This window comes from Ambystoma mexicanum, chromosome 9, assembly GCF_040938575.1.
Source record: "Ambystoma mexicanum isolate Mex_15411 chromosome 9, UKY_AmexF1_1, whole genome shotgun sequence".
In the NCBI taxonomy this organism is placed as follows: domain Eukaryota; kingdom Metazoa; phylum Chordata; class Amphibia; order Caudata; family Ambystomatidae; genus Ambystoma; species Ambystoma mexicanum.
In genome coordinates, this window is record NC_090931.1 from 985,899,183 (window position 1) to 985,925,432 (window position 26,250).

A 26,250-nucleotide genomic window follows, 5' to 3' on the forward strand; every position below is an offset into this window, starting at 1 on the left:
CTACTATTCCAATGCAATATATCTGAGCATGTATTTTATGGGTACCTATTTGGTATAGTACCTTCAATCAGGAAATTCAGTGCTTTTTGAATCTGACTTTAGTTTCTACTTTACTTTGCCAGTTTTTTATCATTTTGTCTGTGTCCCATTTAATCACCTGGGACAGATTCACAGAAATTAACCCATTTTGTGGTCCATGTTCCGGCCGAGCTCTGTTGCCTACAGCTTGCATATCAGTCTGGCTTCCATTTGTCTTAGGAGACGTTCTTTGTCCCGTCCTCTTTTGCCTAGTGTGATTTTTTTTTTTAAGACTAATACATGATATGATATGTTATTTATATTGCGCTCATACACAAGTGTTTCAGAGTTTCTTACATCTTGTTTATTATGCATCTGGTGTGTCATTTGCCAGTGTTGAGCCAATGTTAGTTTTGGATGCTGACTGCCAATAGTGGAAATATGTTCCTAATTCTAGTTTTCAATTGTCAAATTGTGTTTGTCAATTTATGTAGTCCTTTATCTGCACTTTTGTTCCTCTGGAGTCAGTAAAGGTTTGTGTATTCTTTTGTGCAAACTTGAACATTGTGCATGTTCCACATTTGCAGAATCCTGTTCTCAATGTTTGTAGCCATGTCAATAATGATTCTGTACTGGTACCTGGTAGATAAAACGGGCTTAGCCTAATCTTGAGTGTCTCTGCCCTCTTGAAGATAACTGTAGGTTTATCCTCTAGAAATGTGTTAAGATTGTTGTCTAGTAAGGGAAGATGCCAGTGTCTCTTCAGAATATCCTTAATCCTGAAATGGTTCTAACAGAATTTTGTGACAAACTTTATTTTGAAAGTCTCTATCGATTTTCTTATCTTTTTGTTTAAGCATTTCACTCTGAGCGGTTAGCTTTGCTTTCTTCTGTGCTTTGTTGATACTCTCTATTGGGTACCCCCTTTCCTGAAATCTTGCTTTTAGAAGCTTACATTTTTTTCAAAAGAAGTTGCATCTTCACAGTTTCATCGGGCCCTTGTAAATTCACTGACTGGTATGTTTCGGATTACTGACTGATGATGGCAGCTCATTGCACATAGGGTCGAATTTACTTCAGTTGACCCTCTATATGTGCAGGTTTGTAGCCTTCCATCTGATGTGTAAATTGTCAAATCTAGGAAGTTTATTTCTTTTGTACCCAAAATCGTTGAAGTTTAATCTCGTTATAAACCTCTCTAGGTTTATATAGCTTCCTTTTCAGATTAGTAACATGCCATCAATATATCTGGTCCATAGTGAGACATGTTCTTGAAAATCTTGGTCTGTATAGACTACAGTGTCTTCAAAAAGGCCCATAAATAAATTTGCCAAAGCTGGCGCATACTTGATGCCCATGGCAACTCCTTTAGTCTGTTAATAATAAATATCATTGAAGATAAATGTGTTGTGTTGTAGAGTTACTTGCAGCATTTCTTTAAGCACGTCAAGGTGCTGGTAATGCGAGGCAGAGCTTTCCCTAAACGTATATTCTATATTCTTAATAGCTAGATCATGATGTATTGAAGTATACAGTGCCCGGACATCCAGTGTGACCAAGAGATAATTCGGTTCCCAGAATATAATATTTAAGATATTGAGTACATTTGTAGTATCCTTTAGATATGCAGATAATTTACTGACCAACCACCTAATCATGTTGTCTATGTACTTCGAAATTGATTCTGTTGCCCATCCTATCCCACTTAGATTTGGCCTGGCCTCTGGGATCTGTGTATATTGTTTGTGTATTTTTGGAAGGAAGTACATAGTTGGTAGTACTGGTTCCTTAACCCCTAAAAATGTGTTCCCCCGCCATCTGTTGTCCTGCCTTGCCTGTGATGCATGCTAAATACTTTGAATACATACAATAAACCGAGTACTGATAATCTGTTTTTGTCCTTTGATGCCTGGCGCATGATAAGAATACTCAAAATTCATAATTGTTTATGAAGGAAGGGATAATCCTTCTCTGTATTCCCCAAGTGCGACAGAAATACTCTTTATAAATATTGCTGGTTTATCAGGTCTGCGTCGCAAGGTGGTAGTCTTTGCAAACCCCACCACTTCAGTTAAATAACATAAAATACAACATACAGTACACATAAACATAAAATGTACATTAAGCAAAAAACAATGACAACATAATTGACACTAGTAACCTTTATTTCAACAAATATATACACAATGTATAAGTTTAAAAACTTAATAACATTTAAGTTATAATATTCATACTTTACATAAACACAAATACAAACATTCAATTTCTTCTAATGCAAAATGTATACAGCTACAAAAGCAACTCAAATGTAATACACATTAAAAACACAAATCAATAAAAATGGTTTCACATTTTTATCAAACACAAATATATATAAAAACAAATTGCATCACCTTCGCTGTAATAAAATGTTATAGGCCAAGCTGAATATTACAAAACAAAACCGTGTGAGTTAATCTTACCATGGTATTTTATTTAAATATAAGATTTTTTAAATGGATTGATATGTTTTTGTGTTACCTTAACTTTAAGATTTCTTTCGTTTGTAGACTTAAGTTTTTGTTGGTTTAACCTTGGCTCATGTAAAAATAAAAAGAACAAATGTTGCATATATATATATATATCAGCAAAAAACGGCATAGACCACACTCCAAAGTCGGGGCACAGACATGCGAATGAAGGCCACACTGTGATAACATAAACACAGGTCTTTATTAAAAATGTTTTTATATATAACTGACATAAAGGGCACACAAGGTGAACAACGCATTTCGCACTCGCTGAGTGCTTGATCACAACAGAGTGACGTAGTCCCACAAGACATATATAACATCCTGGTCCTACTTTGCTGTTAGTTACCAAAACACTAGCATGTTGGTGCTGGGTTTTAAGAAGTGCAGACAGCCATGATGGAACAATTCATACTACATGATAGAAATCAAAGATACTCAGATTAGTGTAGGCGAGTGTCAGGCACAAAATAAATTTCAAAGAAATTTGATAAAAATACAATGTTTAAATTACATAGCATAAATTAATAATTAATAAGGAATTGTAAAAATAGATAGCCTGTGCAAAAATTGCAAAACCGCTGTAGAAAAATTCCAATTCACAAAAAAAGCATTGTAAAAAACGTTACACATATTCAACCCAAAGTTGGAAGCAAGGAGTGACAACACCCGGCAAAGTTCAATAATCTACTAAAACACGTACTTTGTTAATGCACGCTTGGATCACAATGCAGATAAAGCAGGGCACGAGACATGCATCCCATTTTAAAAACTTCAAACCATGTGTATACAAAGTGAGTTGATAATTAGGCAGCTGAGAACATAGTCAATTTAAGTGTAGTTGCAATGAAAGTGCATAAATGTATAGCAGCCTAGCAAATGCTAAACAAAGTGCAAAGTGACATAAAGTGCAAGTGTACTGGCAGAATACAACAATATTGTGCATGCTACCAGATAAAGTGCTGATGCATACGGTACAAAAACTATGTTAAAACCAAGATTAAAATGGTAAAACCGCGTAGTTGATAAACCAGATACTGCCAGTATAACAGCCTATGCACAAAAAAGTGATAACGGGGAAAGAAAAATATATAAGGAAGGTTTCTGCATAGAACCCAGTGATCAACCTAAAAAAGCACATATGTGCTTGGGGACTAACCAACAAATACTGAGATCATACTATTTATTTATTTATGTTTATAAAGCGCATGCCACTGGCCCGGAGGCATAATAGCGCTAACAGACCATACAACATATAATCATAACATATAAAAACAGGGACTATGCCTAGGAGAGGGCGGACAGCCCACAGGCCATGCCTGGTTGGGGCGTTGTAGTTACTGATGTAATGAATATAGATGAAACAAATGCCACTGCATTCCATTGACAAAGAAAAAAAACAGCATAAGTAGGACACATGAATTAGGATAATGTGTGTTTGTGTTGAGTAGGCAGTATGGAGGGCTGGCAAAGAGTGGGGCATTGGGTGGTGTGTGGAGGTAGGACCATACCCTATTAGATGAAAAAGGCCATGAGGAAAAGAAAGATAAAGTCAATTTTCACTCAATAATTCAGTTTGATGTAAGCACGTAGAGCCCAGTAAAAGGCTAATGCACCAGAGGCCATTTGCAGAATTTGGAAATGTAAGTTTAAGCACCGTTGAACAGTAGTAGCTCTAAGGAAAAATTACACCATCAAATTAATTCCATGCAAAGAAATCTAATCTCGTTACATTTAACAACTCAGAAGACAGATATTTCTTGCGGAATGAATGGAGCTGCGTCATGAAAATCAATGGGTTCAGTTTCAGAAGCATTAACTGCGCTTGCAATAACTGCTTTTGCTTCTCAGTCCAGACACATGTTCTCTCTCACCAATTATTCTTAAGTACAAACCTGAATACAGAAAATCAATTGTTTTGAAAACTATGAGAGTCTTTCATATCAGATTCAGCAAAGGACTGCTGTAGTTGCTCATTACAGACCCATTTCCAAAAAGGGACAAAGAAATGGCAATTTGTATAAAGGAAATTTCATAAAACTAATAAAGTACAAAACAAATGGGAGATGCCATGAGCAAACCACGCACCGAGCCAAACCGTGCATTAGCAGTGATTGATATTACAAGTTGTTGCTTGGCCAACTAAGCCAGAAAAAGTGCTATCAAGAAGTGGTCCAGAACTAATTTAAGAAGCCATCCCAATTAACGCAAGGCCACTCCGTTCCCATAGGGCAACATGGCAATGCAGAAGAGCTAACCCAGCAGGACCTCGGGTGCCAGTTTTGTGGGCCAAAATGAAACCGTTTGATGACTTAGTGCTCTTTTTGGTTGGCATTTTTGTGCAATGTTAGTGGCTGATGTGCTTTAAATTGCACATTTTCTACAATTGTTGCCAATAAGGCCCCCCGGGTACTACTTGAACACTAATTCACAAAAAGCCACCATTGATACGCAATGTGATTCACTCCTTTTTCTTGCCCTGACAGCATTTTCTGTCTTAATCTGACCCTGCTTGTGCTACTTACTAGAACTGTGCCTGTGCTCAACTTAAATATCCATCACATTCTATTTTAAGGAGAATTTTTCACTGCAGGCTAATTTGAATTGAGGCAGGCTATGCAGTGTTGACAAATAAAAGAATCATTCTTTTCTTTTTTTACATACATTTTTATTAACTTTTCGGTAAATGCAACAAACCCCCTTAGTAGCCCTCCCGCCCCCCCACACCTTCCGATCCAACAGGTCACCTGTTTTCCAGTCCTGATCTGCATAAGAACCCCACACAATGTTCTAACCCCTCTAAAGTCTTTCGGCCAGAGTCCCAGGACGTCAGCTGGAGTCAGGATCAAAAGCCATTTTCCACAGATTTTCTGTGGATAGGCGACCCAACTCATCGCAGATCCGATTCATCCTGAGGTCTGATAATGCCCAGAAGTTCCATAGCCTTGGGGCACCACGCACGACGGGCCCCCGCTTTAAGGAAAGTCAGCAAACTGGCCCAGTCTGAGAAGAATCGCATGTGCTGGCCCTGAATAGAATAAGTGAGCCATTCAACCGCCACTAGAGACCACAATTTAGCAACCCATTTGTGTTCTTGAGGGGGATCCCTCGACTTCCACCTCCGGGCTAGTACTAGCGCCGCTGCGATCACCATTATGACACAGAGTTTGCGATCCCTTTTCGAGGGCGGAGATGTAAGCAAGTAGTCCAGGCCCAGTAAGGCCAAGCCCCTGTTCCGGGTCGGCTGAATTCTCAGCACTTGGGCGATTGCCTGATGAACCTGAGACCAAAATGAGTACATTTTGGGACATTCCCACCAAACATGAGCCCAGGAACCCTCCACTCCACAATCCCTCCAACAAAGCCTCGAGACATTGGGATATAATTTATTTAGCCTGGTTGGGGTGAGGTGCCACCTCGTCATCAGCTTTAGCCATACCTCCCGGATTTGGATCGATATGGTGAGTTTCGGGATCTGAGACCATAATTTAGCCCATTCCTGCTCTTCAATAGTCACCCCCCACATCCTGCTCCCATAGGATCATATATTTCCTCGCTGGCAGCGTTTCCTGGCCTTTAATCAGTTTATAGATGGACAATACCACCCCCCTGTCCCTGGAGTCTGTATCTAAGCATTTCTCAAAGTTAGTGAGAGAGCGTGAACCCGCCTGTTTAATCTCCCACTGGGAGACCCAATGTCTGATCTGAAGGTAAGAATAACTATGCTTTTCCCCTATGTCGAACTCCTTCTTACATTGCTCAAACCCTTTCACGTCTCCCCCCTCCAACACATCACGTACCATCCGACACCCGCCTTGAAGCCAAGGAATAAAAGCGTGTACGGAGAAGGGAAAGTAGAGATGTGTGCTCTGTTAATGGCTTGATCCCAGGCATCACCTGTGGTTGTGGTTATATCACTGCAGTACATAGACACAGGACTGTCCTGCCTCGGGACCCACAAAACCCCCTCCAAAATAATAATAATTATTTTTTAATTATGTTTTATGGGCTGATGTGCAATTGGATATTTGCTTTTTAAAAAATATTTTATTAAGCTTTTTCACAAAGCCTAGTAGGATTCTTCGGCATTCGACCCAGAAGTTGCTCATTTGTTAAGGACCATAACATAGATGGGCCAACTTAGGTAAACATACCACAACAGGATGGCTTCTCTGCTCAGTTCAAACAGCAAGTATTGGATTTCCATACACCTTATGTTCAGCAATCCCTTACCCTGGTGTGTTGTCACTTCTCAATCACTCTGTAGTGAGCGTTTGAGTATCCCCACACTTCTTTCTTGGCTCTTGGTTTTGTTTAATCCAGGTAGTCTGTTTCTCATTCTGAATTTTGGGTTTTAGGGCTGCACATGTGCTTACAAGTTAGGCTTGGACAATGTCAGAGGTTAGACGGATAAGTATCAGAGCTTCCAGCAGGACCCTGGCCACCTTAACATCTCAACAGTCCCTTGAGGCCTTCTCCACTGTCCAGTCTAAGTGTCTTTTCTGTGTTCCATTCTTCCTCTTCCCCTTCCTCCTTGATACGTCGCAAGAGTTTGGTGCCTAAGGGGACTTTTCTTGCACCTCCTGCTCTCTTCTCCCTTCTTTGGCACTTTGGCATATGCCTGTGCATCTACCCCTCCTCCACTTACACTCCACAGTGTTGGGTCGTGTCTACTCCTCTCTCACTTCACTTTCGGCTTTGCCTCCCACATCCTCTCAGGTAGTCCTCTCCTCCACCTCAACGTCTCTTTCCACCGCCTCTTTAACAGACTCGTGGCCCGGGATGTCACCTTGTAGGATGATGCCTCTTCCCTCCTCCTGTCCTTAGATGTCACCTCCGAATTCCTTCTGAACACACTCAACTCCACCCTCTTCCTGAACAAACTTATTCATAACCCTTATTACATATGTTCCTTTTTTTTGTTTCTCCTTTTGCTCCCCATCGAAGCCCCAGCTTCTCTCACCAGCTCCTTACTGCTTTTTCCTCCTCCCCTTTCGGACCACCTCTCTAAAGTCCCTTGTTTAAGCACACACAGGTATGCCTCCCATCAGTCTTGGAATTGCATTTGTTTTGCTGTGATGTTTCGTGGCCCCACCTTACTACTACTCCCGCCCCCCCTCCCACCCTCCACCGGTTTCTCCCTCCCTCCCTCCCTCCCTCTGCATGCGATCACGTACTGAACCTTGTTTAAGGACACCTGCCATTTTGAAACTACACTTCGGCAATGTCTGGAGTGGCTCTGCAGCAGTGCCTTTCCACTAGCAGCGTTCAGCAGAGCATAGTCACTCAAACAAGTTGCTTGATTGTTAGGAGCTGCACATTAATTACAAACATGTTCCCCAGGTTCTAGAGATTATTTCACGATCTTCTTGTCGTTATGGGCAGATCTTGGTAAATTTCCTTCCTGTTGACTACAGTGTTACTTTGCCTAGGGTTATGAATGGCATATTAGTGCGACTCGCTGGAGCTTGAGGTTCCTTAGCTACTGTATGTGTTGACTTGGGCTTGGGTTTTAGATGTTAACCTACGTGCTTGGAGTTTTTTTTAAAGGGACAGGGGCATTTTCTCATTTCATTTGATAAGCCCCTGCCAAAAGACGGTAGCCTTGTGGAATAGGCCAGGGGATGTGCAAAATGTAGTGGATGGTGGTACCAGGCCCCTGTGGCCACCTGGATCCAAGGTCCAGGCAACATACTTTGTTGAGTATGTCAACAACAGAGGCCCCTTTCCAGAATTGTATTAAACCAACAATCATATAGTCAGGGCGAAACAAACAATATTAATCTGCCAAATACCGTTGTTACCCTTCATCCACACACTCAACCAGCCATTCATTTTGCACCTGCTGGAAGGAAAAGGGAGAACACAGAAGACAACGTTTCAAATGTGCAGTCCTAAAACACCCATCCCTTTTCTGCACAAGTTGCTTTGTGTGAAAACTGTCTGTTTTAAATGTGTGACATATAAAATTACGCTGCTGATATGAGGTCTAACAAACCAGTCAAATACATGCATTTGTGCTATTTTTCATTTGTTCTCAATGGTACTCACAAATCTGAATATGTATTTTGCATTTTGTTAATATATTTGTAGCCAACAGATTTTGTTTGTTTAACCTAGGCTGGTTTTGGCTATGGCCTGCCAATATCACGCTTGTATGCACAGTACTTTCAAGGAGACTTGAAGCTCTATTCCCTAGAAGGTTATGGAACCGATGCAGCAATCTATATAAAGGTAATGATTACATTTAACTTTATGACAGTTTCTTTTAAACTTAAAAGGAAATGCCAATTCGCTGTTTGGTAAAGTCCTTAACCTCTTGGCTAAGGGTTATGAATAGTTAAATTATTATCTGTAGACACCTATTTAAACAACTTTGACATATTAAACTAATTCTTGCAAGTTTTTAGTATGAGCCACATACGTGGGTCACAGTTAAGGTGTGCATAATCGTTTGCTTGGGTATGTACAGTAGTAAGCAATTTTTCTAAGCTCTATGATGAGGTCCCCTCCTTGAACCTATACTCGTGTGTGGGTGGGAGCGACTCACCAGGCCACCCTCCGCTACGTGATGTGGGGCCTGGGACTTTATGGGGAGGATCAGCTGGACTTCCCCACAACACTGGGGGCCGGGATCAGGGGACCACCACATGATTCATGGTTGCACTTCTAACCCCCCCCTGTAAGTCCTTTTGACAGGTGGAGGGAAGGAACCACTATAAAAAGCCACCCTGAGAACAGGGTGGGAGTTGCAGTAGTATGCAGTTCATGAAGGAGTGGAGGAGTTGGGAGGAGGCAGGGTTTGCACACGGAGGAGGTGCCTAAAACGTTGAATGAGATGGTGGAAGTGAAGCAACCAGTAAGGAAGTTGGGAGAGCTGCAATGGGAAGAGTAAGCAGAAGACATTGGAGGAGGTAAAGAAGAGGTAAACTTGTGAACTGTCCCAAGAGCAGAAGATGGATGAGTTGGAAGGATGAATGGGAGGCAGTTGGAGGAGAATAGGTTGTTACCGGAAGCATTTGACAAAGAACCAGAATAGTGAACACAGAAGGTACACTTAACTTCCTGAAGTAAACCCTGAACATTCCATTCTTGCGGCTCTGAAGACTAAACATTTGTACTAAAAGGTACTTTGACCCCAATCATTGTAACACATAGTTGTAGTAAAATAAAAATAGCTGAAATCATCTAAGGAAGCAATAGCTCGTGACAGTTGAGGACGTTAATGCAGGCAAATTGCCCTACACTGACATTGCCATACCAATGTACCTCCAAATGTATGTACTGCGTAGCAGTAAAGTAAGAAGTATGGTGTCAACATGTAGATTGCAAGTCTATCAAAAACACCAAATTGGTATGATCATTTCTTTAAATTTCCTTTTAGTGTTACAAAACGTTTACTTATTTATTTTTTGTTGATTGTATAGCACTTTCTCCTCCTTCTTCTCTTCTCTACGGACTACCTTCCTTAATCTGCTTCCGCTCGTAAACGTGGTGTCCTCTTCAACCCATTATACAAAAAAAGGTACAAAAAAGGTAGCACCCGCCCCTCTCTAGAAAGAGCATGGCATCATAATCTGTTCTGTGTTTTTTTTCCCACTTTGAGAGTCCTCAGCCATCGGTTTTTGCTCACTGTACGTTTCCCAAATGAGGAATACCCATTTGCATATCAGTCTTTGTCCCGCCTACAAGGGCAGTTCAACCCATTACACAGCTTCTCGCTCTTCATTTCGAAATCTGCCTCTGCAGTCAGATTCAACCTCCTCAATATCAGAATAATCTGCCATCTTCTTCCTTTCAATATTGCTAAACAGCTAATCTCCTTCTCACTCCTTTCTAGATCTAACTACTGTGCATTTCTGACTATTCTTTTTCACTTCCGGACAAAGTCCTCAACTTTGCGGCCTGCACACTTTTCAACCTTTCCTGCTTTACCTCTGCCCATCACTAGATTGGCTGGCTCTTTGTGAAACAAAGGGCTAAGTATAAACATAAACTTCTTCTCATCTTCAAAACTATCCATGGACTAACCCCACCATACCGATCTGCTCATCTCACTGCCTACTCTCCACCTCACTTGTTAAGATCATCCTCGGTTCACCTCATTGCCATCAGTGGTAAAATCTGTATGCGTTTTTGTGCCAAAAATGCATTGCTTTCCCTATGATTTGTATTAATAAATAAATATACTTCAACCGCCACAGGTCATTTCTGAACTTGAGGAGAATAAGGGGCAGTGGGCATGGAGCAATGTATCGCACCTTAGAGCCAATAGGTAGCATGGAAGAGACCTGTTTGCAGATATGAGTAAAAAGTAATAAATACTCCATTAAATAAACTTCTCACACGATTGGAGGATGTAAATAGGGAGGGATAATACTAGTCTCCAAACATTGCATGAAATCCAGCTTCTCAGACATGAATTAGAAAGAATTTTAATTGTTTTTTTTTAGCAAGACCCTGAAGCTATCCTTATTAACTGACCAATACTCTGTACAACCCGCACAAAGGCATATTCTGGTGACCCTAAAGGGGAAACTCATACCTATTTCAAGATTCTCTGGATTTGGAACTTCACTTTTGCAACCATTCCATTAATTTCATGTGCCTAGCTTTTCCTCCTGTTTGTTTTCCAACTTCAAAGTCTCAGACGGCATGTTTGCAGTAGAAAGCAATATCATTTACTTTATCTTCATTTGTGTCTCATTATAATTTGCTGTGGCTTTTTGGTGGCAATACCTCATGACAGAGTTCAGTGCGAGGACGCATCTGACAAATGGAGATTTGCAAACAAGTAGGCAGAAGGCAAGTGTTTAAACAAGCCTTGGATAATTAGCATTCCAGAATATTTACTGCTGGGTGCACAAGAATGCAAGTACCTGCCCAAAGCAATGTCAACTGCTCTTCAAAATATTAAGGTTACAGGGTTAGTTTCCACGCCAGACAAAAATGGTGAATCTTGTCCTTCTTTCTTTTAATCAAAATCGAATGTTATTGTTTTTTGTTATTGCTTTTCAAAACAGCCTAAATTGCTATTGATTACTCAAATCTGAGAAAGCACGATCAATGTAAGAGGCATGAATAGGGGGAAGAGGTCATCACACCATCAACGTAAGGGACAAGAGTCCCGGCAGAATTTATTCTTAGTTATTGAAAGGGGAGATGAGGAGAGACGGTGGAGGCACAAAGATGTTTAAGTGGATAATGGAGTGATCAGAGGGAGATGGGATCAATGGAGAAGTCAGAAGATTAGAGTGAATTAAAGAGAAAGACAAGGTCAAGAGAGTTCCCCCCAGAGTTGGTAGGCTGGTCATGAAGGGAGTAGACAGAGTGCTCAGATAGGATGGAGATAGGTTCAGGGCAGGTGGCTGTAGAAGGCTTGGGGAGGTTAAAGTCCAGTGACTCCATGAAAAGCATCAGATCAGGGGAGAATTGAAGGATTCGAGAGGACCAAGGGTCGATGGAGAGCCAGAGCAGGGACTGGAGTAGGAAGGAGGAGTTGAATAGTGGCATATTCTGAAGAAGGGTTGCTGTCAGACTGGGTCGAGGAGCAGTGTTGAGGTCCTTCAACCCTGATGCCACTGCCCTTCTCAACTGGTAGGGGTGAGTGGGAGCAGAGGCCGTGTGGAGAACTGCTAGTGTAGCAGAGTCATGAAGGGAGATCCGGGTTTCTGTGATAGCAAGAAGTGAAAGTTGAGCGATAAGAGTCCAAGTGGTCAGTGAAGCTGGAAGACTTGTTGCAGAGGGATTGCGTATTCCAGCGGCCAAGTGAAAGAGTGATAGGAGGTGGGGGAAAGGAACTGGTGTTATGCGGTAGGCAAGGAGGATAGATGAGGTTGGAGATCCTGGGGTAACGGGAGCATCTTATTTTAGGGGTGCGGGTGCGAAGGAGGAAGCCAGAGAGTGATCTTGATATTTTATTTCTATTGCGCTCATACAAGTGTTTCAGAGCAGGACAAGGGAAGGGGAACAGGGAAGAACAAAAACAACGATCTTACTAGGCCCAGTGACATTGAGAACGCGCAAGTGCAGGGTAGATGGGGAGGGGTAGAAGTGCATGGAAGGGGGAACAAAAAGGAGAGTGCGGAGCGAGGAGAAAAAAACATTAAAAATAATAAATAAATAAATAAAAAGGCAACAAACAATGGGAGTGCAGCCAGCAAGTGGCAAGTGCTGGGTTTAAGGCAGCAGGCTGGGTAGGTCTGATAGGTGCAGGAAGAAAAGGGGAGGGCTGTATGGGTACAGATACAGACCCTCGTGCAAGGGGTGGCCCGAGGCAGTGCGTGAGGGTGGCAAGATGAGCAGGTACCTGGGCCCGGAGGACAGAGGGTGGCCAGGTGCATGGTGCTGAGGGAGAGTAGAATGTTGAATGTAGAAAGATGCAGAAGTTACACCAAGTTCAGGCTGTGGCTATGAGAGAAGGGAAAGAGAAGCGTTGAGCAGAAGGAGGAATGGAACAATGCCAAGGTTCACTAGGAAGGTTTGAAGAAATAGGCAAGTTAAGACAACAGAGGGAGAAATATATATGACGAAGCCCGCAAGGGTGAAACGCGTAATTGTTTGTCTTCTCTCTAACTGCTTGTCCATCGTTTTTGAAAATAAAGGACTTATGACAGAGATCCTTCTTTTTTCATCTGGCTGATATTTACTCATGAGGAGAGTGCCGCCTTAAAGCTTTAATCAGCTTTTTCTCTTTTGTCTTCGATATATATATATATATATATATATATATGAGAGAGTTGGCTGAGAAGAAGCAGATGCAAGTTCTGAGTTGTTAGAATGGGGTTATAGATAACCAAATGACAGGAGATCTGCTTACTGCTTAGAGGATGTGGTGGAGACTCGCCCCTCTTCATTGCCAACATTCCACAAAAGACTGTGGGTGATGGAGTGCCTTCAGATTTCTACTACCAGCAGCTGCCCCCAGTGTAAACTGGGGTACTAGTATCAATGTGCCAAAGAGAAGCTCCAAAGACTGTCCTGCCCCTACAGCCTGATGTGATCACAGCGGCTAAATGGGCCTGGGTCAAACCACATGTCATTGATGCCCTTGGCAAACAATTGGATACAAAGTACAGGCTCATGGACGACGAGATCTCGGTCTGGCCTCACATCCCAGCCCAGTTTTCAGTGGCATGGGTGCACTTTCGCAGACCAAGCATTCCTTAGTAACTTCATCATCGGCTGCCCCGGGGAAAGAAAAGGCCCTGCGTGGCATAGGGAAGCAAATGCAGATGCGAGTTCGGACAGCTGTAATTGCAGGTATTTTTTTTTTTTGTAAACTCTTTTTATTGATATTTTATAACAGAACAAACAGAATGAAAACAACCCCTCCACCCTGCCTCCCCTACCGCCCCCCTCGGCGACTAGTGTAAAAACTCCTAACTGTCCTTTCATCCGGGCTGCATCTCCGTGTTTATTGTAACTCCAAAAGTCTCAACCGCTGCGGGCACCACATCACCCTAAAGTCATCTTTAAGCACAGACAGAACTTCCCCCCCAGTCCGCCGCAAAGGACTGCACTTTATCATTCATGGCGTAAGTTGCCCATTCCAAAGCCACAATTTCCCAGACCTTCCGCAACCAGTCTTGACACTTGGGGACTTCAGGGCTTTTCCATCTTTGCGCTATTAGTTGCATGGCTGCCAAAGTCAAAATTGCTTTTGCTTTTTCCCTTCCCCTAGCTTCCACCTCCCCTGATGCATTGGGAGTGACCAAGAGGATCTGCATTGGGGTTCTGTCTTCTCCCCGGCCTGTTCCTGTGCCTCGCGTACGTCTCCCCAAAAGGGTTTGATATTTGGGCAGTCCCACCAAATATGCTCCGCAGTACCCATCAATCCACACCCTCTCCAGCATGTCCCCGATATTGAAGGGTAAAATCTATGGAGCCGGGCAGGGGTATAATGCCACCCGAATAGTATTTTATACCATGCCTCTTGCAATTGAGACGCTCTAGCTAGTTTGGGTATCCTCCGCCACAGCCTTTCCCACTCCCCCCTACCAATCGCCCGTCCCAAGACCCGTTCCCATTCCCGCATGTAGGCCCATTGCGTCCTGACCTGTCATTAGTAAGTAAACATTTTTCAAAATGTGTTGGGTCCCATGTGGCCGCTAATCTGACCTTCGGCTGTAGTACCCAGTGGCGTATCTGTGCGTATCGAAGCCGTCCACTCTCCTGTATATAGAATTCCTTCTTACAGTCGTTAAAGGATAGCCCCCCCCCCCCGGAACATGTCACACAATTTCTTGCATCCTCCTTCCCGCCACTCCACAAATGCTCCCTTCTCCAGCCCCGGGCTAAAGTCCCCATTGCCAAAAATGGGGGTAAAGGGGGATGGGAATGTGGTAATCCCCTCAGGGCCCGCCAGCCTGTCCCAAGTGTCCGCCATAAGTTTGGTAATGGCGCTCCGGTATAAATGACTAGGTCTGTGCTTTTTCGGGAGCCACAACACTTCGGCTAGGCTACAATACGCCACTGCCCTGTCCATCCGCACCCATAACTTATCCTGCGTGTCTTCCCCGTCCTTCAACCACTCCCTGATGACGCAGAGTTGAGTTGCCTCATATTATCGCCGAAAATCCAGTAGCGCTAAACCTCCCTCGCTCTTCGGTGCCTTCAGAAGTTTGGAGCCTACCCTGGGCCTTTTCCCTTCCCAGATAAAATGACTAGTTAGTACGCCCAGCTCCTTAAAGAAGCTCGCCGGGACCGGCGGGGGATCGCCTGAAAAAAATACAGCAGCCGCGGGAGTATGACCATTTTTACTGCGGCTAACCTCCCCAACCATGACACCCTTAGATCTTTCCACCTCTGAAAATCCCTCTTAAGTGTCCTAAGTAGCGGGGGTAGTTTGCTGTATACCATCCCTCTAGAGAAGCTGTAATCCTCACCCCCAGGTAACGAATCCCTCCCTGGCTCCACTGAAAGAGAGTGCTTCCTCTTAGTCTATTCCACTCTGCCGATTCTAACATTAGGTTCAGGACCTCCGATTTGCTAACATTAACTTTTAATCCTGAAGCTTCTCCATATGTCTCCAGCAAGGTTACACTAGCAGTAAGAGAGGCGCTTGGGGCCCGACAGCATGAGCAGCATATCGCCAGCAAAAGCGGCAACCTTGTGGTACACCCCCCCCAAAAGGAACGCCCCAAATCTCAGCGGATTCCCTGATAGCCTGCAAGAGCGATTCCAGGTAGATCGCATAAAGTAATGGGGAGAGCGGGCAGCCCTGCTTCGTCCCTCTCTGTAGAAGTACCCTCCTCGAAGGTGCCCCGTTTACCATTACTCTAATCGTGGGGTTCTGGTAGTTAGCCTTAACCATTGCCATAAACTCCCCCTCCCCGAAGCCCATCTTTTCCATTACCTGGAATAGAAACGTCCACTGCACACGGTCGAAAGCCTTTTCTGCATCCAATGCCACCAGGACCACGGGAGTGTTCGCTTTACGCACTTTTTCAACAATGTGGGCCACTCGTCTGATATTATCTGCCGTTTGCCTTCCCATAATAAACCCGGCTTGCTCAGGGTGTATCAACTGTGGGAGGATGGAGTCAAGTCTCCTCGCCAGGATTTTAGTGTAAATCTTAGCGTCGATGTTAATCAAAGCTATAGGGCGGTAGGACGTCCTCTCTTCTGGGTTCTTGTTAGGTTTGAGTATAAGTGTAACTTTGGCTTCTTCCATGGAAGAGGCAATTCTACCCGATCGACAGAAGGAGTTGTATAAGGACATCAGTTGTGGGGCCAGCTGCGAGACAAAGAGCCTATAGAAAGCTGCAGTGTAGCCATCCGGGCCAGGGGCTTTATGTACCGGGAGATCTCTTATCACCCCTCTTACCTCCTCCTCCGAAATTTCCTGATTAAGTGAGTCCCTCATTTCCCTACTAATTTCCCCCCAGGTGTACCCGTTGCAGGAATTGTTCTTGCATCTTACTGCAGGGATGCTGCGAGGTATACAGGGAATCATAGTACTCCGCTAGAGCCTCCTGTAGGTCCTCCTGCCTCGTAACCGAGACCCCTGAGTCTATCTTCAATGCCGTGATCGCATTCCTTGCTCTTTTGCCCCCCAACAAACGCGCCAAGAGTGCATCCGATTTATTAGCCTTGGCATAATACTGTTGTCGTACTGCTAACATGGCACCCTGAGCTTTTTTCGTGCGTAGAAGCTCCAGTTGCCCTACCGCCTTCCTATAGGCTCGCATAGCCTTCCCGGAGGGGGTACCTCCCGCTGCCTGCCTAGCCGCTTCCACTTCTGCCTCTAATTGGGTTTCTAATAACTGTAGTTGCTACGCCCGATGGGCCGATGCCGCAATAAACTCCCCCCGAATAGTGGCCTTAAATGCATCCCACCTTATCCCCTCCCCCATATCATCCTTCCCATTGATCTAAAAAAAGACCTTGATTTTCTCTTCAACCCGCCCCCGGATTTCCGGGTCCCTCAGTATTGCCCCTGGTAGTTTCCAGCCCCAGATCCCCTTTGCCCTCCGGCCTAGGTCCATAATCATAGAAACCGTCTTGTGATCTGCTATCCCAATTGGACCAGTGTAGACTTCTCGAACTTTCCCCATTAAGCCTGCTGATACCGATATATAGTCAATTCTAGATTGTGAGCCATGGACACCTGATAAGAAGGTATAGCCATCTTCATCCCCCTTCATTTCCCTCCAAACGTCCCGCATCCCCATCCTGCCGATCCTCTCCTTTAACTCCCCAGTCATTGTCGCCCCTCCCCCTCGTCTACCGGCCCTGTCCTTATCCCTATCCCATGCTGTGTTCAGATCCCCCAACAGAACAACTGGACCCCAACTCTGCTCTTCTAGCACCTTTAAAATCCGATGCAGAAACTGCTCCTGACCGGAGTTGGGAGCATAAACCACGGCTATTGTATAGGGAGCATCCAAGTACTTTCCCCTGACCACTATATACCTCCCTTCCTTATCTCTGGTCACATCACAAACCGTGAAGCCCACTGTACTACGAATGGCCTTGGCTACGCCCTTTGTTTTACTTTGGCCCGAGGCGTGGAGAATCTGATCAAAACCTCGCAATTTCAGTCTGCCCTGATCTTTCCGCAGCAAATGCATTTCCTGAAGCCCCATGAAGTCTGGTTTTTCCTTCTATGTAAAGTGCTCCAACTTCTTCCTTTTAAGAGGGGTGTTCAGCCCTCTTACGTTATGGGTTAGCCACTTAAGGAGTTATTCATCAAGAAAAGGATTATTGCTACGCTGGAGTGCCCCTTTTGCTTGTCCCCCCCAACCACCCAAACCAGTCGCCGCTCACCCTCCCCCCGCACCTCCCCTCCCATCCCCCGAAGGCAAAACCTTCCTGTGCCCTCTCCACTCCCAACTCGGGCAACATCGCCCTTATGGTTCCAACATGGTTGCTCCACCTGCAACCCTCTAGCTGCATCTCCCTTCTAGAGGCCCACCACCCCTGTTGTTACCCTTCCCTTTTAGGACTCTATCTCAGCCTCGCCTCGCGTTTCGCTAAGTTTCCCTTTGGACCGTGGATTGCCATTCTTGGCCTCTCTTCTCCTTTTGTCCCCAACTGTCGTCCATTCCCATGGTCGAGGTCTAGGTCGGCTACTCCAAGCTTTCTGACCAGGAGCTGCTGGGCATCCTCGAGGTCTAGCTGCAGTAGATCAAACCCTTCCTGGAGAGAGGTAATCCGCCTCTGAGTCCCCTCCCATTCAAAAAGCAGGCCAAACGGGAAGGTCCATTTGTATCGGATTGATTTCTCATTAAGGACTTTCAGCAGTGGTGCCATTTGTTTCCGTTTCAGGAGTGTGTTATTTGCCAGATCTTGAAAGAGAGTGACCTGGTGGCCCTCATACATAATCGGTTCCTTTTGCCGTGCTGCCCTGAGAACCGCTTCCTTCTGAGCGAACTTCGTAAATGCCGCGAGGACGTCTCTCTGTCTTGCAGTCTGACCTCTGAGTAATCGCCCGGTTCTGTGCACCTGATCCAGCTCTACCTTTTCCGGACTACCCTCCTCCAGGATATCCGCAAAGATGCCCTGGAGCACCACCTTCAGATTCTTATCTGGCACTGATTCAGGCAGCATTTTCACTCTTATGTTGATCCTACGGGACCTGTTTTCTAAATCCTCCATCTGAATTTCGAGATTTCTAGTGGCAATGTCCAGCCTTTCTATTGCTTCACTATTAGCTGAAGTGTCCGTATCCACCTCTTGGAGCCCTTTGTCCAGGGCATCAGTTCTTTCTCCTAGTTGTTGCAGCTCCTGTTTCATTTCTCCAATAGCTTCATTCAGGTCATTGCGCATCAGCTGGGATTGTTCCTGGAAGGTCTTTGCTAGGTTCGCTTGCAGAGCATTTATTTCCCTCAAGAATTCCTGTCAAGGTAAGGGTGTCACGTCCTCTGATTCACCTTGCGTGGGTCCATCTTCTGTTCGCCCCCGGGCCGTCCCGCATAGACTGAGCTGGCCACAACGCCTGCAGGGTGCCTAGGGTTTCCCCAATGCTTGCAACACTCTCCCCCCTTTCCCTTTGGGTTTTGCAGACATGGCGCTCCCTTCTTCTCAGCGGGTATATCCCTGCCGTTGCCGCCTTACACCAGTCCTTCGCAGCTCCTGGGCGGTCTGAGGAAGACACTCGGGGAGAACACCAGGGGGCCGGGCCGCCTTTTCCCCTCCGACCCCAGTCAGAGCCCGTCCGGCCTCCCTCTTGATGCTTCACCTACAGTCCCGTATGCCGGCACTGGGGACTCTCCTTATCCCCCGCAGGGAGCCCTTGTATGTTCGTGGCTCCTCTGTTACAGTCTTCAGCCAGGGCAGGCCCCCAACCTCCAGGGGCGCGGGCAGCGACCCCGCTCACCTCCCAATCGTCCGAGGAGCGGCGGCACAGTCCTGACCCGCTCAGGGCCTTTGCGCTGCTCACATAGTTAAAATGAGCGCCGTTACGCGATCGGGGGCCCCACGCCTTCACGCACCGCAGCTTTCCCTCTATCTGATCTGGAGCCGCGCAGTGCCACTCCACTTACCAGTCGGGGGAGCCCGCTGGGCCCGGGCTCCTCAGCCCGCCACTTTCAGGTCAGTTACTCGAGGGGGGGTCCTCCTTCCCCTCTCCCCCTCGCTGGTTCCCCCGGCAACCGCCAACAGGCAGGGGCCGCTCTCTTGCGCTGCCGCCTCCCGCTCGCCACTGCTGGTCTTCTCTCTTCAACAAGGCCGCGACCACTGGAGCCTCCGCTCGTACCCCCAGCCCCTCGGTCGGGCTCAGGCCTGCCAGCGGGAGCGGGCGGCTCGTGGGGCGGAATTCCTGATTCTCCTCACTGGCTTGGCTCCGGCAACCCCCAGCTCCCCACAGCCGTCTCCCCGCTGTGCGCCACCCTCGTAGCAGAGTCCGCTGGGATCTCCGGCATCGCGAGCCTCCACTCCGCCTCTCCGAGGGGGGCGCTACTTCCTTCGCTTCCGTGCTGCTGTACTCCACTCCTCGGTGCCCGCCCGAACGCTTCAGGCGTCGGACCTTACACACTGCTCTCCCGTGACAGCTGGCGCACCCCGCTTACTTTCCTTTTCACTTCCACCTTGGGGGAGCACGTAAGATCGCTTATCAGACCGTAGACGGGGTGGTGGGCACCTTTCATCTAACGGGTCCGGAGAGCGCCGTCGGCACGTCTACCTAGTGCCGGCGGCCATCTTGGAATCCGTAATTGCAGGTTTTGGCAGGAGATGGTACAGTTTACAGGGTGCCTTCTGGGACATGATGGGATAAGTTCTCAGCAGGAGCAGCAAGGCCCTGATTAGAGAGAAAACGGACACTGTTAATGCTAAAACTCTCACTTCCATCTCAAAAGTGGTGGTAAAACCCACATCATCGTCCTGCTATAAGGCAGGCTGGGCCAGATCCTTCCAGGCTTTCAGGTTTTTTCTGCTGCAGGTACAAGGGAAGAGAGTGACAGGAACTGTTCATCCTCATCTGTCCCCCATCCCTTCAAAAGCATTGGTACACTATAGGGATCTTACCCTTCCATCCAACTGGAGACCGGAAGCCCAAATGAAGACCGACAACAGATTACCTATACCACCCGGCTGGGGGAATGGGTAACTCTGTTTTAGGATCACTTGAAAGGAATCACCAGGGAGGCCTGTACTCCCTTAGTGCTTTGTTGAAGACGGCTCCCTCTACCACCTTAACCTCCTTCTCCTCCGCCCATCTCCACCAATATTTCTCTCTTCGGTTGGATTCGGAGATTGGAAATCTCCTGGATCTTAAGGCTGCGGAGAGAGTTTCCCCTTCCCCTTCTGATGAAGGGCTAGCTTTTTATTCTCGCCTCTTCAAGATCAAGAAGGACAAGACTGTATGAAGGCTGATCCTTGACCTTTTCTCCCTTTACTCTTTTTCTTCGCCAAGAGAAATTCAAGATGGTTGCAGCTACTTTTAGGAACCATTGTGTGTGTGTATGCGCATCTAATTCAATATCTAGGAACGCTCAATGCATTTGGACAAATCAGCATGACGTTTTCTAACCAAATTGTCCGGCCCGAGTCCCCCAAAGCTCGTTAATTTGGTGCAACTCCATGGTAGTGTTCAAAAGAGAAAAAGGATCAAAGAAATTGTGTTTTTTCACTTTTTGCCATGGTTTTTCCCAGATGGAAAAAGTGCAATGTTTGCTCAAGTGCCCAGCCTAAGCCGCTGGACATGTTTTCACTGAATAAGATGTGTATCTGAAAGGCACATGGAACCCCACTCTCTAGATTAGGCTATTAGCGTAACAGTTCATCTCAGAAAGAAAATCCAGAGGATACAATTTGAAAATGCCATATTAAGGGTTTTATTATACCCAATACATTTATTACTGTGTGAGTTTAATCACAATTTAATCTGCACTCAGCCAATTATTTATTTAACATAGCAGGAGTAAATTTAAAAACACCATAATACCATAAAAGTCATACTACTAAATCATTCATGCATTCATCCACATCCGTACAACATACATCAATCCACTCATACAAAACATCAATAGATACAAGATAAAAACATGTAACAGATCTAACAATTCATCAACAATTCAAATATTGTACAAAAAGTTTTTTGTGCAAAACAGGTTGCATAACCACAGTGAATTTTTGTAGGTGGTCAACAATTGGGATAGGCCAAAAAGGAGATCTTCACAAACAGCCTTATCCTGAATTCTCTACCGGTTTCGACGTATTAGCGTTGTTTATGTTACGTCTTCATCAGGAGATTACAAAGAGTTTTCTAAAGAAAAAACAAGCATAAAACCATAAATTCCCTATGTGAATAAAGGAACAATGAAAGAGGAAAGAAAGGGAAGGGAAGTGCAAATGCCTAACTTAGCAGTGCTGAGATTCAGATAGAGTAATCTACTGTCCTGCTCGTGCCCCCAAATATGTATATCTGGGGTGGACCATGGGCATCATGCAGGGAGTGCTACCATAGATCAGTGTCCCTGGGCTAGGCGGAGGTAGATCATGGCTATAAGTAAACCAATTGTGATGGAAATTTTAGGCAAGAACCATGATTGAAGTGAAAACCCAAATTGTGATATTGCGAGACCTCTTGAGAGACTGCAGACCAACCTTAGCACAACCAACAAGAATCAATCCGTTGTTTTTTGTGTGTGTGGGGCTGTAGACACGGTCATAAAAATTGGCACTGTCCAGATACGGGTTCCTGCGTAGCAGATGGCTGGACTTGATACTCCAATCTAAGAGAAGTTTTAAACAAAAAATGTCAGGAACCTCGTCCAATGGGGCCAAGGCATTCTTACGCGTGGGGTTGCATGGTCAGACATTTGAAGGAGGAAATCAACAGTTGTCAAATCAGGGGCCAGATGTTATCTTACTCAAGTAATCCGGGTAGTAGGGAGGTGCAGATTGAGATAATCGCGCACCTCGGAAGATGTCTTTAACAGTGCACGTGATTCAGAAGAGATGAAACCTGAATGTTTGGCGTCTGGGAGGCAAAGAAAGATAGGGGAAACTAATAAGTAATTGTACCACGTCCCAGGGTCAAATTAAGAAACATTATATAAATGGCATGTCATATAGCCGCAGCTACGAGTCGGGATACTTCCGCTGGTTATATTAATGAAAAGAAGAGAAGTCAAAGAAGTATGCATCTTAAAGCTAAGACAATCAGACCCACAGATGTTGGTATTGGTAATGCTAATGTCTACAATTGAACGAATGGGCACCAAGATTCCATAGGCTATGGTCACCTTGTCTAAGTGATAATGTCACGGCATTGAACACTTATATGCCTAATTGCTGTATGACAAGCTGCTTACCTGGAGCTGACAGCCGCTGAGAAAATGGGAACGAGGATCCGCGGATGAAGCGAAGCACTCGGACTGTCTCAGACTGACTCTGGAAACCGTTATGGCGCATCTAAACAGTGTAATTATTAGTGTGTATAAATAGCACGTTCCACCCACTCACGTGATCGTCCTACACAGCGTTCCTAAAACGTCAACAAACTACTGAACAACGTAATTGTTGGTGTGCGTGAGTCGCACGTTCCCCAATCACGTGATCATGCTGCATGGCGTTTCTGGAATGTAAACAAACCGTGCTACCATGGAAACAGGCAAGAATGCTTGAGCTTACTCGAGAGGCTGTTACTGTATAACCATTCAACAGAATTATTTACCATACAATCGAATTGTTAATAAGTGTAAATAGCGCTTTCAGCATATACCTGGGATCATGAATCAAGGGAATATTCATAGGCCCACGTATCTTCATGGATGGCATTTATTTGTTTAGATGAACCGTGCCCTCATAGATGGCATTATAAATGATACGTGCTATCATAGAGCCAACCTTTACCAAGCCTGCACCTCTGAAGAATTATTGGGCGCATTCAGAATGTCATATCAGCCGCCCATTACAACAAATTCAGTGCATCCCAGCCGGAAATATTTATATGGGAAAATGCTTGGCCCAATTTGTATATTCAATGCGTCCTAGCCAGACATGTATATATAGGCAAATGATTGGCTCAATTCATATGTGATGATATTAATAAAAGTACAAGATATGTGCCATACAGTACCTCCCGAGAGTGTATGAAGGGTTGGCCAATTGAAGATGTTATGTACCTGAATGCCAGGGTTCCAGAGTATTCAACCCCTAAGTCAATATCTTTAAGTTAAAGATCCATAATTCTTCTTTATAGGCTAGATTTTTTAGGAGTTGTGTTGGATTATGGCCAGAAACCTTTTCTACACAAAACCATTCCATTTGTTCTGCTTTATGGCCCATCTCTACATAATGGATCACCGTGGGGGCATTTAAATTACGGGTTTTTATCTTTGAGCGATGCTCGTTGATACGGGTACTAACTTCCCTAGTAGTTTTACCAATGTACATCTTTTGACAGGGGCACAGAATTGCGTAAATTAAATTTTTACTTTTGCAGGTCGTAAAGGTTCGAAGGTCCCAGTTTTTGTGTTGCATGAAAAAAGGTCTTTTTTTTTTAGAGAATTTGCAGGCGACACAGGTGGTACACGGGTAATGCCCGATAACAGGGTTCTGATTGAAGTCCGGTACAGTAGATGATTTGGAATGGCTTCTACTAGCACGGGTGTTTTTTTGTTTTAAGTTCAAAAAAAGGTTTGGCCAACGTAGTTCCTGATGCATTTAAGATGCGCCTGTTTTTAAGTATAATTCCCTTAATGGCTTCACTGTGTTGACAGAAGGTTGATACGCAAACTAGTTCTTCTTTTTTCTCTATCTGGACTTTAGGTAACAGTAGAGCCTCTGTTGGCAAAACAAGCTCTTTTTCAAGATTGCTTTATAAGCCTTCTTGGATATCCACGTTCCAAGAGTCTTTTTTCCAGAATCAAGGCATGTTTTGTAAAGTTATTGATATCTGTACAGTTGCGGAGAAGGCTGGCTGGGTGTTGGCTCTCATATTTTAGTGTGGTATTTCTTTCCGTTGCCTTTCTGTGTAGTTCAGTATGGAGACAGCCCCCTTCGGAAAGGATCGATAAATCCAGGAAAGCAATTCTAGAAGTGAAATACTCAAAAGTGAAGTGAATATCCACGTCCACCTTGTTTAGCCATTCAACAAATAAAAGTGTTTCCAAGGTTCCCTCCCAGATCATAAAGATATCGTCGATATATCTTGATCTGTGCTCTGAACGGTTTACAAATATGCATGATTTTTTCTTCCTCAAGTAAGGCCATAAACATTATTGCCAGGTTTGGTGCAAAGGTACATCCCATGGCCGTACCTTTGCTTTGTAGGAAAAAGTCTTCCTTAAATTTAAAGAAACTATTGGTCAGGACCAATTGGGCTGCTTTACACAGAAAATCTGTTGGCACAGTGTGTGGTGGCAATCGCCTGTCTAGGATTGTTCTTAAGCTGAGTATTGCTCTGTCTTGAGGTATATTAGTGTATAAAGCCTCAATATCTAAGGAGACCAGTATTTGTGTAGATGAGTCAAATGGTCTTAATTCGACAAGGTTAATTACATCACGTGAATCCAGCAAGAAAGTGGGGGTTGCCGTGGCCAGAGGTTTTATAAAAAAAAGTCAATATATTTAGATATCGGCTCAAGTAAGGAACCACAGCCTGAAACTATGGGCCGACCGGGGGGGGGGGGGATTATTTTTATGTATTTTGGCATAATATAGAAAAGGGGCATCCGCTCCTCTGAGAAATTAATGTATTCTGTTTCTTTTGTCGACAGGAACTCTGCATGGCTACCTTCCTCTGTGAGTGCCAAGATCTTGTCCTTAATCGATTTTGATGGGTCATTAGCAATTCGAGTATAGTGGCCAGGGATGGACAAAAGTCTCAAAACTTCTTGATCGTATATAGAAGCATCCCAGACCACTATCCCCCCCCACCCTTATCTGCAGCTTTAATCACTATCGAGGGATCCCCAGCTAGTGTCTGAATTGCCTGGAATTCCTGAAGTTTCAAGTTGGGTCCTGATTGTGTCCTCGAATATCGAATCACTTGTTCAATTTCTTTCAAGACCAATTTTTCAAAGATAGTCACCTCTGAGGGAAGGTCATTAGAATTGGGGGTGAACGTGGACGGTCTAGACAAACCAGAAATATTGGGTCACTGAATAAGAAACAAGTTTGGCGAAAAGCATTCAAAGAAAATCCTTTGTTGGTTTGGTGTAAATCCGTCCAGTCGTTTTTTTAAACATTTGGCAGCGAGCAGGGTGCCCTCTATACCATTACATCTTCCATGGTGCTTTGCCGAACCCGAGGATTTTCACTTTTGAAAATTCACCATTTTAAAAATTGAGATGTGTGAGAGCAAATGCATCAAGATAATGTTTCTGAAACTGCCTTAAATTGCTATAAGGAGAAGGAGTAGTGTAGGTTTGAGAGCGGGGAGCCATGTGGGCAGGGTAAGAGTGTGGAGCATTTGTGAGTGTTTGGGGTGTGTGGATAAGGTGGATTTGTGTTTTATTTTTATTTTTTTTATTTTTTTAGCAATGCTCCCGATTCTTTTAGAGTGGCAAAAGAAGGGTATACACAAAATAATAAAATGTGGTGTGCATTGACCAGAGTGCTTGGAGAGTGCAGTTACATGCAGGGAGAACTGGTGCTGCTATCCGCTTTAACAAGCTACTTGTGTGGATACTTGTGGACCCTTATTTTTGCTTTTTTTCCGGGCTTGGAGCGTTAAATTGACTTGGCTCCACCCTCCAACATCCTGCTGCCCTCTTAAGCAGCTGGCCACGTGCATTTGTGCGCATTAGCCAGAGTGCTTGGAGGGTGC

General features: G+C 44.8%; 1 protein-coding gene across 1 annotated transcript in view; it reads left to right on the top strand.

Annotated features, from left to right (window-relative positions):
• Nucleotides 1-26,250, top strand: part of PDK1 (pyruvate dehydrogenase kinase 1) — a 621,992-nt gene that overhangs the window by 562,062 nt on the left and 33,680 nt on the right. The window contains exon 10 of the mRNA XM_069616223.1: nt 8,649-8,762. Coding sequence (XP_069472324.1) covers nt 8,649-8,762 — 114 coding nt within the window. The remainder of the gene's footprint in view (nt 1-8,648; nt 8,763-26,250) is intronic.